Raw genomic sequence first — 16371 nt, 5'->3', positions numbered from 1 at the left:
ACAGCAGACGAGCGCGACGACGAGCGGCGCGCGATATCCGGCCTCCGTTATTGTCCCGCCGTGCCTGCATGCCCGCACCGATGCTGGCGCGTGCCCCTTCCTCTGCTGCGCACGTTGCGGCTGTGACACCCCCTCTCGCCCCCCTCTCTCACACACATATAACACACATATAACATAGGAGGCGTTTCCGGGGGGGGCGGAGGGGGAGGGCACCCATACACCTCAGTGCGCGGCATCGCAGGGCCCTGTGCACGCCCCCCCCCCCCCCCCCCCACTCCGTGTGTGTGTGTGTGTGTGAGTCCAAAGCAGCCCCCCCTCCTCCTCCTATCCCACGCCCATGCCGAACCGCCTCTCGTCATGACGGGGGCCGGCGCCTGCGACGTGGCGAGGCCAACGCGATCCATCGCAGCAGATGCCGGCGGTGAACATGCGTGCGCCATCCATATGATGGGCAACGTGCCAGCGCGGCCCTCACACGGCCCACTCGTGCGGGGCGCCTGGGCGACCGCGAGGGGGTGGGGCGGGATGCACCAGGTGTGGCGACCAGCATGATTGGGGAGCGAGTGTGAGGCCGTCCAGCGGAGCGGCGGGTGGATGTGTGTGAGTAGCGTTTTGGGGCAGAGGCGGTGCTCCGACGACGGCGTGGGTGGGGGAGGGGCGCATGTTTGCCGTAAGGCGTGTGCCCACCGCTGCCTCGCACCACGGGATTTGGGGCCTCTGTGGCCGGGGCCGGAGGGGGAGTGGGGAGGGGGGAGAGTCGAGCGGCGTGTGGACCTCGTGTTGTGTGGCGGAGCAACGCCCACTAACGAGCGCAGGATGCTGTTGCGTGATGCGACGCATGTGTCTGCGTGTAGGACTTCTCTCGCACATCGCGCCCACCCAAGGAAGAAAAGCAGAACGAAATGCACTGACCGGCAGAGGCGGCCAGGCACGCGCCTCCGCTCGCATCAGTGCCTCTGTGTGTGTGTGTGTGTCTCGGCGTGCAGCAGGTCCACCACCCGCGACGTGCACGTGGACAAGAGCTGCTGCTATGCTGCTTTGTTTTGGCCTCTGTCGGGTATCCAGCCCGTGCACATCCGCATCCAGGTCTTTCTCCGCCTCTTGTCTCTCTCTCTCTCTTCACGTGCGCCAGTGCCGTGCTTGCCGGGCCAGCTATCTCCCCTCTTTCTTTCTTGGGCCTGCGCTCAGTGTGGATCCTTCCCTGACACACATCCATACACACATATACACACATATACACACATATACACACACGTGCGCACGCGCACGACCTGCCCTGTCGCTGGCGTCGATAGGAGGACATGCACTGTCACGGGTGAAACCAGAATCGCGTGCTGTGTTTCTTCAGCCTCTCTCTGCTGCAGCCCCTCCCCCTTGATTCGTTCTTCCGCTTAGGTAGCGCACGCATGCGTGGTACGCACCTGCTGCCGACTCGTGTATTTTGGGTGTCTCGGTGCACACCGGCGAAGTGACTGATCGCTGCGAGTCCCCCGGACGTGCGTGCGCGTGCAGTTTGGTGCGCGTGCGGCCTGCAAGGCGACGCCGGCTTGCCCTGACACACCGCCCCACCACCGACGACACCGGTGGTCTCCTCTGTATACCAACGCCAAGCGTCTACGCATCTATACACACTCGTATCACCCTGCCTTTTCGGCTCCCGCCGCCCCGCCGCTTCCTTTCGCACCACCCCCTCCCCCGTCATCACCCCCCCCCCCTCCCCCGTCATCACCCCCGTATAGCGCGGATGAGCTGCAGCGTCTACACTGTCGGCGGGCTACCAGCTTCGTCGATGCGCTGCTCCGGGACCTCTTTCTCGTGCGAGGGGTATGTGCAGGAGCGCCCTGTCAGCTTCGGCAGCTCGAACACGACCCCACACCAGACGACGTCGAGGTCGACGGAGCCGGAGCATCGGCGTGTGTGTCACCCACGCCTCTCTCGGCAGCTTTGGCGACTTTGTGGGTGCATGAGGCTGGACGCTACACGCATGTGGCGGCGTCGTGCCGGGCCGCGGAAGCGACCCGCGGGCCTGCTCGTAGATATGGCTCTGTATCTTAGCTGTCTGCTCGTGATGTGGTGGCTGCTGAGATGGCTCAAGCGCTCGCACCAACCATCGGAGGCACAACTGGTGCGCCATCTGGGACGGCTTTCCCATCCGTGGGCCGTGGTGGTGCAGCACGAGGATGCCGTGGGGCGCCTGAGCACGAGGGTATTGGAGGAGGAGCGGCGTGCGCGGTGCGGTCGTGGGCCAGCCGTGCGCGTCGGTGCATGCAATGCGTCGCTGCTTCTCTCTCCGCACATGCTGCCCTCGTGGACACTGCGCGTTGTGGAGAGGGACTGCGCGGACTGCACCGACCGACAGACGCATGACAGCGCTGTGCAGGGCGTGGAGTTGCAGCCACAGCACGCCGTGTACGCGACGTCGTCTGCACCGCTGGGCCGTGTCGGGCCGATGCTGCTGGCGATGACGAGCGTGACGGACGACGTGAATGTGCGCACGGAGCTGCCGCAGTGGGAGTGGCTGCGGCACGTGTACGGTGAAGGGTTTCCGACCGTGGGTGGCGCTGGCGAGGGGGCTGCGCAGCCGCGGAGACCGTATCTTGCCGTGATGGGCATCCCGTCGACGGATCAGCCGGCGCGTGCTGCCCTGCGTGAGGCACAGCGCAGGACGTGGCTGACGTACCAGGAGGTGGCGCGCACGGAGAACCACTTCGATGCCACGCTGCTGGCGCTGTACGTCTTCGCCGCGGTGGAGCCAGGGGTATCTCTGGATACGCCGACGAATGGAAAGACGACGGCGGCGGAGCCCGTGAGAGGGGTCGCGCACGTCACCGACTCCGCGAAACGCTGCTATAATAGGAGTGCGCTGCTGCCAAACTTTACAGAGTACGGTGCGGCCTCGCAGGCCCTTGCGGCAGGCAGTGCGACTGCTGGAGGCCTCGTTGAGGGCGTCGAGCGCCGCCGAGTGGCCCTCCGCAGTAGTTGGCAGCTCGAAGATGTTGTGAGCTCTCCCTGTGATCGAGTTATCCGTTTGCCGTACGCGGAGGAGGGGGCCGCAACGCCTGCGCTGTTGTACCTGAGCGGTGCCCTGTCGCTCCCCGTGACACCCGCGTTCACGTCGCCGGCGGAGTACGTCTGCCACGCGTCGTCTGCGCTGTGGCAGGAGGCGCTGACGCACCGCAACGTTGTGTGGATCGACATGATGACGGACCGCCGGCCGACCACGAACAAGAAGCTTGGCGAGGACGGCAAGTGGGGTCTTCCCGTGGAGGTTGGGATGAGCCAGAAGCTGATCCTGTGGCTGGAGTACGCGTACCACGCCTTCAAGAATGTGCCTTTCATCATCAAGGGCGATGACGACAGCTACGTGAAGGTGCCGCAGTTCCTGAGCGATGTGCGGTACGTGATGGGTGGCACGCAGTCCCGACAAGCATCGCTGCAACTGTATCGCTTTGTGAGCGGTGCGCGTGACGAGGCGGTAGGTTTTAGAGGGGTGACGAAGGCAGTGGCACCGGCAGCGGCAGACGCAGATGCGTACGCCAACGTAACGCCCACGCTGAAAGCACCTTCGCTGGTGGAGGAAGCGGAGTGCGTGTACTGGGGTAGCTTGCGTCACCACCTGCACACGCAGTTCAACGCTGGCATGACGTTCATGATGCATCGTCGCGTGGCGCAAGCGCTGCTGGAGCCGAAAGCGAGCAGACACCGACTGGACATTGTGCGCCTCGCCGTAGAGGACTTTGCCACGAGGCGCACGGCGGCATACCGACGCATCATGTTCCACCATGAGGACATCCTCATAGGGCTGCAGATCTACCGCGCCTTGCCACGCGTGAAGGAGTTGTGTCCGAATGGGCGACTGTGGTACGTAAAGGAGTGGTATGCGCGGTTTCACGACATACACGTTGGGCGGACGCACAACGTCACGTGGTCGACGGTCGTGGCGCACCGCTGTCGTCCGTCTGACTCGTACTACCTGCACTATTACTTCCGTGAAGAGCACCGCATCGCGGCCGCCACGGGCAGGTACGCCACAGAGGAAGAGCACGAGGCGGCGGCGGTCCAGATGGCGGCGCGGTGGGTGACCGAGATGCAGAAAGATCCGCTCATGATGACGCTAAACTGGAGCGGTCTGCCAGACGTGCAGTGGGCCCGTAACATCTCCCGACGGCCGCCATTCACGTTGGCCGAAGGCGACGGCGTCGCGGTGTATGAGAACCGCTACGAGTACTGGACTCATGAAGCGACAAACATCCATGACGGGTATCGCTCGCTGCCGCAGTGGTGAGGAGGCGAGCGTGGGTGTGGCGGCACGCTCGCTTGACGAGGTCTTCGTCGCACACAACATACACACACACACATACAAGCTAAAAACAAAACAGCGTGAGAGCGCCAGTCAAACGCGAAACGGACGGACACGCAGGATGAGCCCCGCCCTGCTCCGCCTCCCGCCGTCCACACAGCTGTGCGACGGTGCTTGGTGTGCACGGCTGCGCATGTATGTGAGCCCTCGCAGCGTCGCGAGCACATGAAGGGTCGTTCCGCTGCGCTGGGACCCGGCCAGAATATCCACCGCCGTCGGTTCACCAGGGGCACCCTGAGGGAGATTTGCTGCCTTTCCTCACGACGGCATCTCTCGCCGTTGCTGTTGAAGAGAAGTGCCAGTCATTATCACGACGGCGGCAGTCGCAGCGGTGCCGGGACGTGCGCGTGCAGATGTATCCGTCACCTCCATTTTCAAGCTCTTCCAAGTAGTGCGGGGCATTCTCTCGCCGTTTCCTGTTCTTGTGCGTGTCGCCCTGGAGCTCCCGTCATGACGCGGGCCACCGGGCCGTGCGTGTGTGGTGGCAGGCTCTCGGGGGTTGGTGGTGGTGGCGGACTCTTGGTGTGGGCGGGCAGGTGTCTGGGGGCCGGCTCTGTGCTGGCGAGGCGTGCGGCCGTGATGCCGCTTGCACCGGCTCGCTGCGACTCGTGTTGGCGGTTGGAAAAGGAGCGCACGGATGCGCCGGCTGCTGGTGTGCCGTCGCTGCGTTGCGGTGGCGTGTTGCGGTGGGCTTGGACGGCGCCAGACGGTGTTGATGGGGCGCGGTTTCCTGGACACGGCCGTCGTGCACCAGAGGTAGGTGCGCTGTGGGCTGTGCATGCGTCTCTTCATTGCGCGGCTCGCATGCGGAGCACGAACACGTCAGTGGGTACCGAAAAGAATCGTCTGCTGGCCACTGTGGTGATTTTGCCCTCATCATCATCATCATCATCCTGTGTGTAGGTCTACACATGCATGTATACGTAGATGTGTATATCGATGGGTGCCCATATTTGTTGCTGGTTCGGCGGGTTATAATGTTTTTCTGTTTTGGTTTTCGTGCTGTTGAGTGACGTGTCGCAGCGCTCTCAGCACCTTTCCACTCTGCGGTCCCTGTTGTTGTTGCTGCTGCTCATCACTCCCTGCCCCCGCCGATGTGGGCATCGGGAGGGGCGATGGGTGCTGGTGGTGGCAGGATAACCGGGCCACATGAAACCTCCCCCAGAAAGACAAGCAACCAAGCGCCTCGTAGAGGTCCTTGAACACATGAGTCAGGTGGGCGTCTCTGCCACGGCCGCCTCTGATGCCGCTGCCTCGTCTTCTCCATCGACTCCGCATTTACTTTCACCATCGCTCGCTCGCCTCGTCTTCTCAGCCCCGGTCACCACAAGCGCCCCTACACGCACGCCCGCCTTGGTCTCTACAGGTTCTTAAATTCGACACATTAACTTATACACACATCTTATCTCCAAGCCGAAGCCACAGCTGCACCCGTTGCGGCAGTGCTGCTCATCGTTCCCCCTCCTCCTCCTCCTCCCGCTCTTTCCTTCCTTGCACAGCCGCCACTCTTCTCCGGATCTCCGTGGCCGCGGGCAGAAGTGTTGACGGCGACATCTGCCTTTCCGGCGTCCATACGTGTGCACATACATGCGTGTATGCGTCGTCTAAAGAAAGAGGGTTCAGCCGCTCTCACTCGCGTGCGCGTCGCCCTTCGAGTTTGCCCCTCCCTCCCTCTTGTGCGAGGCCGCCGTGCCGTCAGCAGCGTTGTCGGCCACGTCTGCTCCGCTGAGCAACCTTTTCCCTCTTCTCTGCTAGTGTGTCTGAGGTGCGCTTCGCCCTCACACCCATCCACACAGCGTGCGCAACGGTGAGGAGGACGGCGAGCGAGCGAGCGAGCGAGCGAGAGAGAGAGAACGAGCGAGAGAGAGAGAGAACGAGCGAGAGAGAGAGAGAACGAGCGGCAGCAGACGCGTCTCTGCGGTGGCACTTCGTCGTCGTATGGGGTGGGCAACCTAGCAGCCTTGCGCGTCGGCTCATCGTGTGTGTGTGTGTGTGTATATACCTATATGCATACATATATACATATATGTATATATGTATTAGATCGTTGCGTTCCTCCGCACGTTTTCTCGAGGAAACGTTTTTTGTTCTGAGAGAGAGAGAGAGAGGGAGAGGGGGAGGGAGGGGAGGGGGGGGGCGCTTGCACTTCCGCGTGTTTTGGCAGAGCAGCGCCCGGGTCAGAAAAGGCGGTGTGCACGCGCGTGCGTGCGGCCCGGCAGATACGTGCAGCTATACGCACACACATCGTAGGCACCTTGCAGCTGAAGTGCGGGGTTGCATTGCACCGCTTGTTGTGTTTTCCCTCCCCCCTCTCCCTCTCCCTCCCTCCCCTCCGGGTCATTGTCTGCGCATCCCGTTGGTCTTCCGCTCCGACTCTCGCTTGTGGTTGTGTGTGTGTGTGTGTGTGGCGGGCGGTTTCGTGTATTCGTTTTCGTCGCCGCCCCCCACTTTTTCGTTCTTCTTCGTTTCCCACTGCAGCGCTGCGTGCGTGTGCGCGCGCACCCGCACCGGCGCACCCGCGCCGTCTCTCTCTCTCTCTGTGTGTGTGTGTGTTACGCTTGCGTTCCCTGTCTCCGTCGCGCAAGAGCTTGCAATGTCGGATGAGGAGCACCTCCGGCAGGGCCATCTCAGCAGCTTAGCCCTGGTGCTGAATCGATACGGAGCCGACGACAGTGAAGGAGGCGGCGGCCCCGCCGCATACAAGTGTAAGGCAAGCAGTGTCGACGGTGCTCTGGCGAGTAGTGCAACAGCCCAGAGCGTCATGGTCACCGGAAGAACGGACCTGGGCGGGTGGAGAGGCACATCCTCGCAGCACCCATCCGGACGCGGCTCGCAGCATGCATCTGCCCACACAGTGAACTCGGCACCAACATTGCCATTGCTGCCGCAGCCGCCTCACATGTTCGCGGCGACGACCATAGCGTCCGTCGCCCCCACAACACCACCGGAACCGTCAATGAAGGCTCACGGAAGCACCCACTCTATATGGGGTGAGCTCCGCATGGCTGCTGGAGCTGCCGCTGTGGAGGGCAGCGTGCAGCCCCACCGACGCGACAGAGCAGGCTTAGAAGAGAACGATGCCCGCCTTCTTCCGGTGTTCTTGCCACCCGGACCGTCTGCGGCCGCGGCTGCCCCGTCAAGCGTCTTGAGAGGAAGCAGCTGGCACCGTCGGCCGTGCGCATGCTGGCGGGGGAGGTGCTCGCAGGTGTCGCTGCGGATGGGCTCTGCTGCCCAGACAGGTCACAGGTGGCTGCGGCGATACCTGAGGGGGACGCTCGAGGATGCAGAGCGAGAGAAAGATACTAGTCGACGGCAGAAACGGAGACTCGGGGTGCGAGGGCTTCTCCTGGTCAGCATTGTCTGCATCGCACTCATGGTCTTCGACGTCTACAGCTGTGTTGTGCGTCGACTGCGTCGACCCCATGTGCCGAGCTGGAACGGCACGCTGTCCATCCTTGTCCAGCACGAGGACGCGCCGCGGCGCATGCGCCTGCAGTACTCGCGAAAGGTCAAGTGGATCCACCTGCCGTCGTGGACGCTGAGGGTGGTGCCGGCACGCTGCGAGGATTGCCTCGATAATGACACGTACGTGATCGCGCTGCAGCGTGCTGTCGATGGACTGGAACGGATGCAGCGTGAGGACAACGCGAGACAGCGAGCCGAGTTGCAGGCGCCCCATCAGCAGCAGCAGCAGCCACATGCCTTTGGAGTCGGTAGCGGCGCCGCCTCGAATGTTGGCGCACACGGTGAGACAGCGGCGCCACTCACGACGGTGGCCTTGGAGGATCTTCTCAGGGCGAAAGGTGGCCCATACGCGGTGTTCGCCAACATCGGCGCGCCACTGGGAACGATTGGCCCCATGCTGTTTGCGATGTGCAGCCTGACCGACGGCGTCGACGTGGCGGCCGAGCTGCCTCGCTGGAGCTGGCTGCGACACGCCAGCATCTCATCGGAAGCCCGCGCTGCGGGGCCATCACCCTACATCGCCGTCATGGGCATCCACTCCGCCGACACCGTCTCCCATGCCCAGCTGCGGGATGCGCAGCGCAGCACGTGGCTCCGCTACACCGTTGTTGCCCGCAGCGAGAACGACTTTCAAGGACGTCTTCTGCCCCTGTACATCCTCGCGGCACAGGAGCGCGAGGCGGCGACGGACCCGACATGGGTAGGCCAGGATGAAGACACCGGGCCCGTGGCTGCGGCGGAGTTTTGTCGCCCGACGCTACAGGAGTTCGCTGACGCGACCAACTTCTACCGCGCACTTGCCGTGTCGGCTTCGAGCGGAGGCGCGGCGCTTGGCAGCTTCTCATATCGTCAGCGACGCATGTCACTCCGGCCGGAGTGGCGCACGTCGGATCTGACGAGCTCTCCTTGTGATCACATTATCTCATCCACGCTGCACGGCAGCGCCGACAGCCCGCGACCACCACTGGCAGTGCTGGCCGAGCACCTTCGGCTTCCCATTATTCCAGCCTTCACCGCGGCAGCGCGCTTCTTATGCGAGGCGTCGAGCGGTCTTTGGACGGAGGCTCTTCAGCACAGCGACGTGCTGTGGATCGATATGCTGGCGGACCGCAGAGAGACAGCGAAGACGGAGAGGGGCGACAGCCGCTGGAGGATGGCGGCGCAGGTGGGCATGACCCAAAGGACGGTACTGTGGCTGGAGTACGCCTACCACGCCTTCCCTGACGTGCCCTTCATTGTCAAGTGTTACGACGACGTATACGTAAAAGTGCCACAGATAGTGAGCGACTTCGCCTACGTGCTGAGTGGTCGGCGGCACCGCGACCTCGACGCAAACTTGATGGACAATGACGGCAACGCACCGCTTCCCGTCGATGCTGTCAGAGGTGCTGGTGATACGCTGCGCACCGACGCCCCACTTGCCGCCGCCTCTCAGCTGCGCTTGCCACGCTCACCAGAGAGCGAGTGCGTGCACTGGGGTCTTCGGGACGAGAAGCACTTTCTACAGAGGCAACACATGATGACTCGCACACTGGCGCGCGTCGTGTTGGAGAAACCGCAGGAAGCCTACGGAACCAAAGGACTGCGGGACGTGGCGCTGCTGTCCCTGCGCGACTTCAACCCCATCTTCGCCGACATCTACACCGATGTCGCGATGACCGAAGAGGATCGCTTCATCGGAAGCGTTCTCCACGACCGACGCGCGCGTGCCGCGCAGCTCTGTCCGCATCGCCGCATCACGCGCGTAGAGGAAACCATGTCCCGCTTTCACGATCTGCGGCGCGATGCCCGCGGTATCGTGACGTGGGCGTCTGTGGCGCTGCACCGCTGCACCCCGGCGGACATGTACTACTTGCACAAGAACTACTTTGTGGAGGAGCACCGGCTGAGCGGCGGCACCACGCCAGCCGAGGCGGCGGCGGCCGAGAGGGTGGCGCAGGAGCGTGGGGCGCAGTGGATACGCGCGAACATAAACGCCTCGCTGGGGCCCGGCTGGGACAACCTGAATCCGGTGCTGCGGGTGCCGTACAGCGCACACCCGGAGGATGCGAAGCCAGGAATCTTGCTTCTACAAGACGGTGTCGCCGTGTACAATATCACCTTCTAAGAATGGGATCGTGACACGCTGAAAGCGTGCGTGCGTGCGTGTGTTCATGAGGGTGCCCGTGCGTGATGGCAGTGCGTGGCGGGGACGCGTGCGCAGTTGTCGAGCGAGGTGTGCGGCTCGTGTGTGCGATACCCCCTTCCCTTGCGCGCGCTGGAGAGACGTCAGCACCCACACTTGCCCAACGCGCACACCTTGCCTGCTCGATCAGCCAATCCAGGAAACTCGAGGCGCGCGCTGCAGCGCCACGGACGCGGTGCTGCACTCCGCGTGCGTGGCGATGGTGATGGTGGTGGTGGCGGGGGTGTCTGCAGCAGTCGTGGTGTTTCTTGCCTCCTTCCGCCGAGGTGTCCCGCTTGTTTCTTTTCGTCGCGCCTGCGGCTTCCACTGCGGTAGACAGCACTCGCTCCACCCGGCACTCTCCCAGCGCCTGCGGCTTCCGTGCACGGCATGAAAGAAGGATAATGATATGCCTCTCGTTTCACATTTTTTCTTTTGCTGCATGCCTTCCGCACCAGCGGCGCCTGTGACGAGGGAGGCAGCTGGGCGATATCACGGGACTGGGTACTATATTGCCTTGGAATGGGCCGGGGTGGGTGGGGTGGTGAGGAGACTCCGGCACTCGCTGAGCGTGGTCTTGCTTATGCAGGAGGCGCTCGCTTATCTTCCCGTGCCCCCCCCCCTCCCTTCCTTCCTCCTCTCCCCTCTCCTCCCCTCCGTGCAGGGTGTCGATGCTCCACAGCCGCGCAAGAACGAAACCAAAATTGCAACAGACAGAGAGTAGTGCAGGCGCTGAAGCACGGCGTGGAAGAGACCGCGGTGCGTGTGTGCACGGACGACGGTGCTTGCGCGGTCCTTTGCCATTCTCCTGCTGCCCCGTCCTCCCTACCCCCACTTCCTTCAGCCGCGCCGACACGCTTCTCTTCTCTCGTCTCCCTCTTGCGGTGCGTCATGCAGGCTCGTTCCAATGGCCGGACCTTCGCCACTCGCACGACTTTCAACGCTCAGTTCTTCGGTGTTGCTGTATTTTTTTGGTACAGCGAAGGGAGCACACGACCTCGATGAGGGGGGACATCACAGCGTCGTTCGGCCTCACAGCAAGGGCCTTCGAAACCCACTCATGTGCCGAGGGGCGAAACCAGACGGGTACGCAAGCGACACGGCTGTCGCACGCACATAGAAGGCCCTTTTTTCCTCGGCGTCACCACTGCTGTGCCATACTCGTCAGCTGCATCACAATTATGTACTTGCTCAGCACGCTGCACTTCCTCGTCATGGAACCGGACGTAAGCCGTGAGAATGCCGCCGTTTCAGGCAACGAGACGAGCACCAACATATCCTCGCCCGGGATAAGGCTCCTGACGAATGAGCTCGAGCTGCCACCCATCCGCGTGATGGCTGCCGATCACACATGCGCCATGTGCACGAACGGTGTGGTGTATACTCAAACTGGCGAAGAGGGCGGTCCCGCTGCGGCGGCGAGCAGGCCTGAGAACGTGACTGCTATGGTGTGCCGCAAGGTTTCAAAGGAGGAGGTCGATGTGCTGACATCCGCCGAGGAGTGCGTGGCGCGGCTGCACCGCCTCGGAATGCTGCATGCGGTCGCTGCTCGCGAGGAGGACGTGAACGCGTCGTGCGTGCGTGTGACGGTGCCCGCGATTGTGGGCCGCATGAGCGGTGGCAGCGACTCATGCCCCGCGTTCCTGGCTGAGATACGCCCGGGGATCGATAAACATGCGAAGTTGCAGGTGTGGTTTCCGCGCATGCCGTCGTGGCCGCTGCCGGGGAGCCGCGCGCTGCCGTACGTCGGGACTGCGGCTGTGCGTGACACGGACATTGACCGCGACGTTGCGCCGCCCGTGTCGGTAGAGATAACGAGCGACGGCAGCACGATCGTGCTACAGTTTGGCCGTGATGCGACGTCGACGGTGCCGGAGGCTTTCGAGCTGCGGTGCCCGACGCACTTCTTCTCCGTCTTGGTTGGGCGCTGGGGCCGCCAGCACAACCAGCTGCAGGAGCTCCTGCACAGCCTTGCCTTCGCTCGCGCGTCGAACCGCACGTATGTGCTGCCATCCTTTACGCCGGATACGAATTTGCCGTATGTGCGCTACAGTGCGTCGAATCTGTACGGGTTCAACGCGATCCGGCGCGAGGGGCAGTACTGCCTCGTCACGAACGCTGAGGTGAAGCCGATCTTCGCGCAGCTGCAGGCGATGGGCGTTGTGATGGACATGCGCCGCGTGGACTACATGGGCGTCGTGAAACCGCATCTTTCCCCCCAACAGATGGCGCAGGAGATAGTCCGCCGGTGGTGGGTGCTGCCACCGGTGCGCGACGGCGTGCGCAAGTACAACCTCGAGAGCTGGTTTGCCGACTCGAGGTCATTCTCGCCCCCGCTGCGCTCCGTGGCGGACTACCGCGCTGACTCGGTGCTGTTCCGCGAGTCTGTGGAGCCGCTGATGGGGGATGATTTGTTTCGCACCCCTACTGAGGCTGAGCAGTACAGCAGCTGGGACCGCATCAAGATGTTCGCTTCGCGCATGCTTGAGGTGCTTGGCGGCGACCACGTGGGCGACGACGCGGCAGGTGGGGCCGCGCAGGTGCGGATGGCCGTGATATCCGGCAAGGTGGCGTATTTCTTTCACCCGCAACTAGAGGAGGTGACGCGGCTGTTCGGGCTGCTGCGCCCGTCCGCACATGTGTCTGCGGAGGTGGATCGTATGTACTCGAAGAGTGCGGCAGCGCTTGGGTGGCCGACGACTGGTTCGACCAAGGACGCTGACGGGCAGCTTGTGATGCGCGACACGCTACGGCTTGCAAACTTCAAGGGCGTGATCGGGATTCATGCGCGCCTTCGTGAGCGTACGTGTCGTGCCGAGGCCATGCGCCTCTGGGACACAAACCTCGCGCTGACGGTCGACAGGTACACCGTCGACAGCACGGACCCGAACTGGGCTGGCGTGAAATCGATGGTGTCAAGCATCGAGAGCGACTGCTCGTGGACTGCGGAGTCTGCGGTGGAGCTGTACCTGCAGTACGCGCACTGGCTTAGGTCAACCATGCCGGCCACGTTTGGCCACGATTACGTGCCGACGACCTATGTTGCGTACGACGACCAGAGTGGGCCGATGGCAGACGACATGGAGAGGATCATACAGCTGCTTCCCGAGGAGGTGGTCGTGAAGGACATCGGCAACCTAACCGCGCAGTACCCGCGGCGTTTTGTGGCGTCGTACGACGGCCGCATCAAAACTAGTCTTAGAGCTGTTTACAATGCTGCGCGGGCGAAGGCGGTCGAACAGCTGGAGGTGCACGCAAGCTCGCCGAATTACTACGCGCTGCTGCAGAAGGCTTTGCTGAACATGTTATACGAGCCTGGTTTGAGGGAGATGCAGGCCATGTCGCTCGACTACATCGTGCTCACGAACACGGAGGTGTTCCGCGGCAACATCATCTCGTCTGTGGCGACGAACGTGATGCTGCGCCGTTGGGGCCGTGGACTCCCCGCTCATGGTTTACTGGCTGGGTACCTCGAGTCGTTTTACACGGGCTTATACTGAGCGGAGGTTGCTGCTGTTGTTGTTTTTCGCTACTCACTAGCTGGAACGTGAAAGGGGGCGCGGCCGTAACGCGAGGGGGAGGGAGAGGGGCGAGGGGAGGCACCTCACGGAGAGTTTTTTTTTTTGCTGCTCTGCACGAGATAGGTGTGGGAGAGGGAGGAGGGGTGCCTTCCACATGGTGGCTCCTTCGCGTGGCTGTGTAGTGGCGTGGCGTGTAGAGGCGAAGTGCGTGGCACGCACGCGGAGGGCATAATGGTGCGTCGGCTGCATTGTTTTGTGGGAGGGGGCGGGCGGCGTATCTTGACCTCCTCGGCGGTTTGGTAGCGGCACATAAGGCGTGAACGTCCTGCTCGGCTTGGCTTCTCGACGCTGCTCACGCTGATTGCCACTAATGCAGCAGAGGGTGGGGGTGGAGAGAGAAAGTGGGGTGGGGGGGGAGCTGGGCGCCGGCGAGGCGCGCTGGTGGTCGTCAGACGCAGCCACTGGCACACGGCGAGTTGAACAGCCCTCCCCCCGCTCCCTCCCCACGTTTCGCAACTTCCACCTGTGTTGGGCTCCTACCCTGTGCCCATGCACTGCTGCTACGTCTTTCTCTTCCTAATGTGCCTGAATGGCGTGTCCTCTGCCTCCTTTACTGTGCCACCCGCGCAGGTGGACGCCGAAAACGGCACCTCTCACATCCGGAGGCGGGCGGGCGCGCGCGCGGTTGCGCTCTGGTGTTTTTTTGCCCGTTGCTCTTTGCACGTTCTCCGCCTCGGTGCGCCACGCGCTCGCTGGGCACTCCCCCGTGCCGGCAGCACACGGCATCGTTCATAGTTGGCGGTAGACCAGCGGCCGACACGGTGCGGATGGCTCGCGTGTGTCTCTCCCTCTCTTTTCGCCTTCCTTTGAGGCGGCCGGCGCCTCTTTCAGTGTGGTGTGCGTCGGACTGTGCCGTGCCCTCTCCTTCCCCTCCCGTCTGCGCGCGACGTCGATGCGCAGCGTTGCCGCAGACTCTTTCTGCTTTCACCATCGACCATGTAAAGCTTCTTCTCATGTTTAAGTTCACGGTGCGCCACGCGCGCGCGGGGAGGGGGGCGAGGCGCGGGTGGCGGTTGAGCTGGCAGTGCGTTGCCGGATCACCTCCGTCGGCGGGCTCGCCGCTACGCCCCACGGCCATGCAACTGTTTTGAAGGTAAGGGTGGCGTTGGTGGTGGTGACGCACCTAACTAGCGCGTTGCACATGGGCGACGTGCGCACGCACTGACGCCTTACTGTCCTTCCTTCCTCCTCCTTGTCGCTTGCCGCGTCCTTGTTCCTTGACCGACGTAGAGAACGAAAACAGGCAAGCGTGCAGATCCCTGGCCACGTGACCGTGACGCACGAGAGGAGGAGGAGGAGGAGGTCTGTCGGTGCGTGTGCACACGGCCAGTTTTCGCTCGCACGCCTGTGCCTCCCCCCCGGAAGAGGCACTTCTCTCGCGTCGCGGCTCTGTAGGGTGTTTCTGTGCTCTGTTATTGTCCTCCCCCTTCGCTTCACCACAATTGTGGCACGCTCCCCCAAGCGTGTGTGTTGTGTGTGTGTGTGTGCGGGGGGGGAGGGAGGGGCCGGCAGAAGGGGGTGGCGTGGGTGGGGGGAAGGCAGGTGCCGCTTGACCCACCGGCGCGCGCCAATGCAGCGGGTGGCCCTCTGTGAGCGAGCATGAATGGACGACACACGTGCTCGCCACGGTGCTGCAGTGAAGGACCACTGCGGCGAGGGTACTCGCGCTCTTCTCTCTCTGCGTTAGGGCGCACAAAGGTAGGATGCATGTGCGGGTGCTCCACCACCATCATCTTCCCCCCTCCACCTTTTCCCACTCCTCGCCTTGCCCTTCTTCGACTGCCAACCGTTGCCATGCTCGATTCGCGACGCATCCGCGTCTCCTCTCCGACGTGTGGCTCGCGTCAGCGCTCCTGTGCCTCGTACATTTTCCTTTTTCTCTTCGCTCTCCTGCGTTATTTCGGTGCGCGCGCACAGGCCGACACCCTCACAGACACACTCACTCACTCACCGGCAACGTGTCGAACATCGCAGAACGACGTACGCCGACACCGCGCCGATCATCCGATCACGCGTATCAGCAAGAGCCTACGCCGACGGCCATACACGCACACGTATGTAACCCCCCTCCTCCTCTTCCCTCTCCGTTCGCATCGACGCGCCCCCTCTTCTATCTCGTGTGCTGCCCTTCGACGTATTTCTTGCGCTCACCATCGCTGTCGAGCGAATTTGCGCGCGGCTCTTTGGCCTCTATCTTCCAATCTCGGTTTCCCGCGCACCAGCGTTCGGGGAGGGCCGCGGCACACCTCCACACACACACACACACACACACACACACACACACCACGGCCACGACGACGACCATCTTCTTTTCCGCTTCCACATCACCGCCCGCGCTTCAGCCACGCACAGGGACACCATAGGGTCTCCTTTTCAGCCCCCGCGCCGGTGCGTTGCTTCTTCTCTTTCTTGTTCAACGGGCGCACGGCCATCAAGGCGGGGTGCGAGATCGACAGGTTGGACCCGCCTCCCTGCGCACGCGCACATCCGCAGACGTCACGCATCACGTGTTGTGCTTCACGGAGCACCGGCTTATGTGTGCACCCTTCCTTTTCTCTGCCGGCGGTGTCTCTCTCTCTGTCGGTCGTTGACGGCGCTGAATAGCGATCTTGTCTGTTTCCGGACAGCGACGTCCCCTCCCCTCCCTTCCCCATCCCATCTAGCCATCCCTGATTATTGTTGTGTGCTCTTTTGCCGTGTCTTCTGTGATTTGTTTTTCCAGTTTTTCGGCGTACTGTCGTGCCGCTTGCTCGCCGTGTCGCTCTCTCACTCTCTGCGAACGCTTGTGGGCACGGCGCGCG

At 62.9% G+C, this 16371-nt stretch overlaps 3 protein-coding genes across 3 annotated transcripts; all 3 read left to right on the top strand.

Moving 5' to 3' along the window:
* Positions 1-1963: 1963 nt before the first annotated feature.
* SCGR3 (phosphoglycan beta 1,3 galactosyltransferase) lies at positions 1964-4285 on the top strand (the record flags this gene model as incomplete). The annotated part of the gene is made up of 1 exon (XM_003721578.1): positions 1964-4285. The coding sequence occupies one exon, from the start codon at positions 1964-1966 to the stop codon at positions 4283-4285; it is 2322 nt and encodes a 773-aa protein (XP_003721626.1).
* Positions 4286-6386: 2101 nt separating this feature from the next.
* On the top strand, positions 6387-9932 carry SCGR4 (phosphoglycan beta 1,3 galactosyltransferase; the record flags this gene model as incomplete). The annotated part of the gene is made up of 1 exon (XM_003721577.1): positions 6387-9932. One exon carries the CDS (start codon positions 6387-6389, stop codon positions 9930-9932), a length of 3546 nt encoding a protein of 1181 aa, XP_003721625.1.
* A 728-nt stretch (positions 9933-10660) lies between these two features.
* On the top strand, positions 10661-13489 carry SCA2 (phosphoglycan beta 1,2 arabinosyltransferase; the record flags this gene model as incomplete). The annotated part of the gene is made up of 1 exon (XM_003721576.1): positions 10661-13489. The coding sequence occupies one exon, from the start codon at positions 10661-10663 to the stop codon at positions 13487-13489; it is 2829 nt and encodes a 942-aa protein (XP_003721624.1).
* Positions 13490-16371: the final 2882 nt, after the last annotated feature.

This window comes from Leishmania major, chromosome 2, assembly GCF_000002725.2.
Source record: "Leishmania major strain Friedlin complete genome, chromosome 2".
Classification (NCBI taxonomy): domain Eukaryota; phylum Euglenozoa; class Kinetoplastea; order Trypanosomatida; family Trypanosomatidae; genus Leishmania; species Leishmania major.
This window is presented reverse-complemented; position numbering and strand designations above follow the sequence as displayed.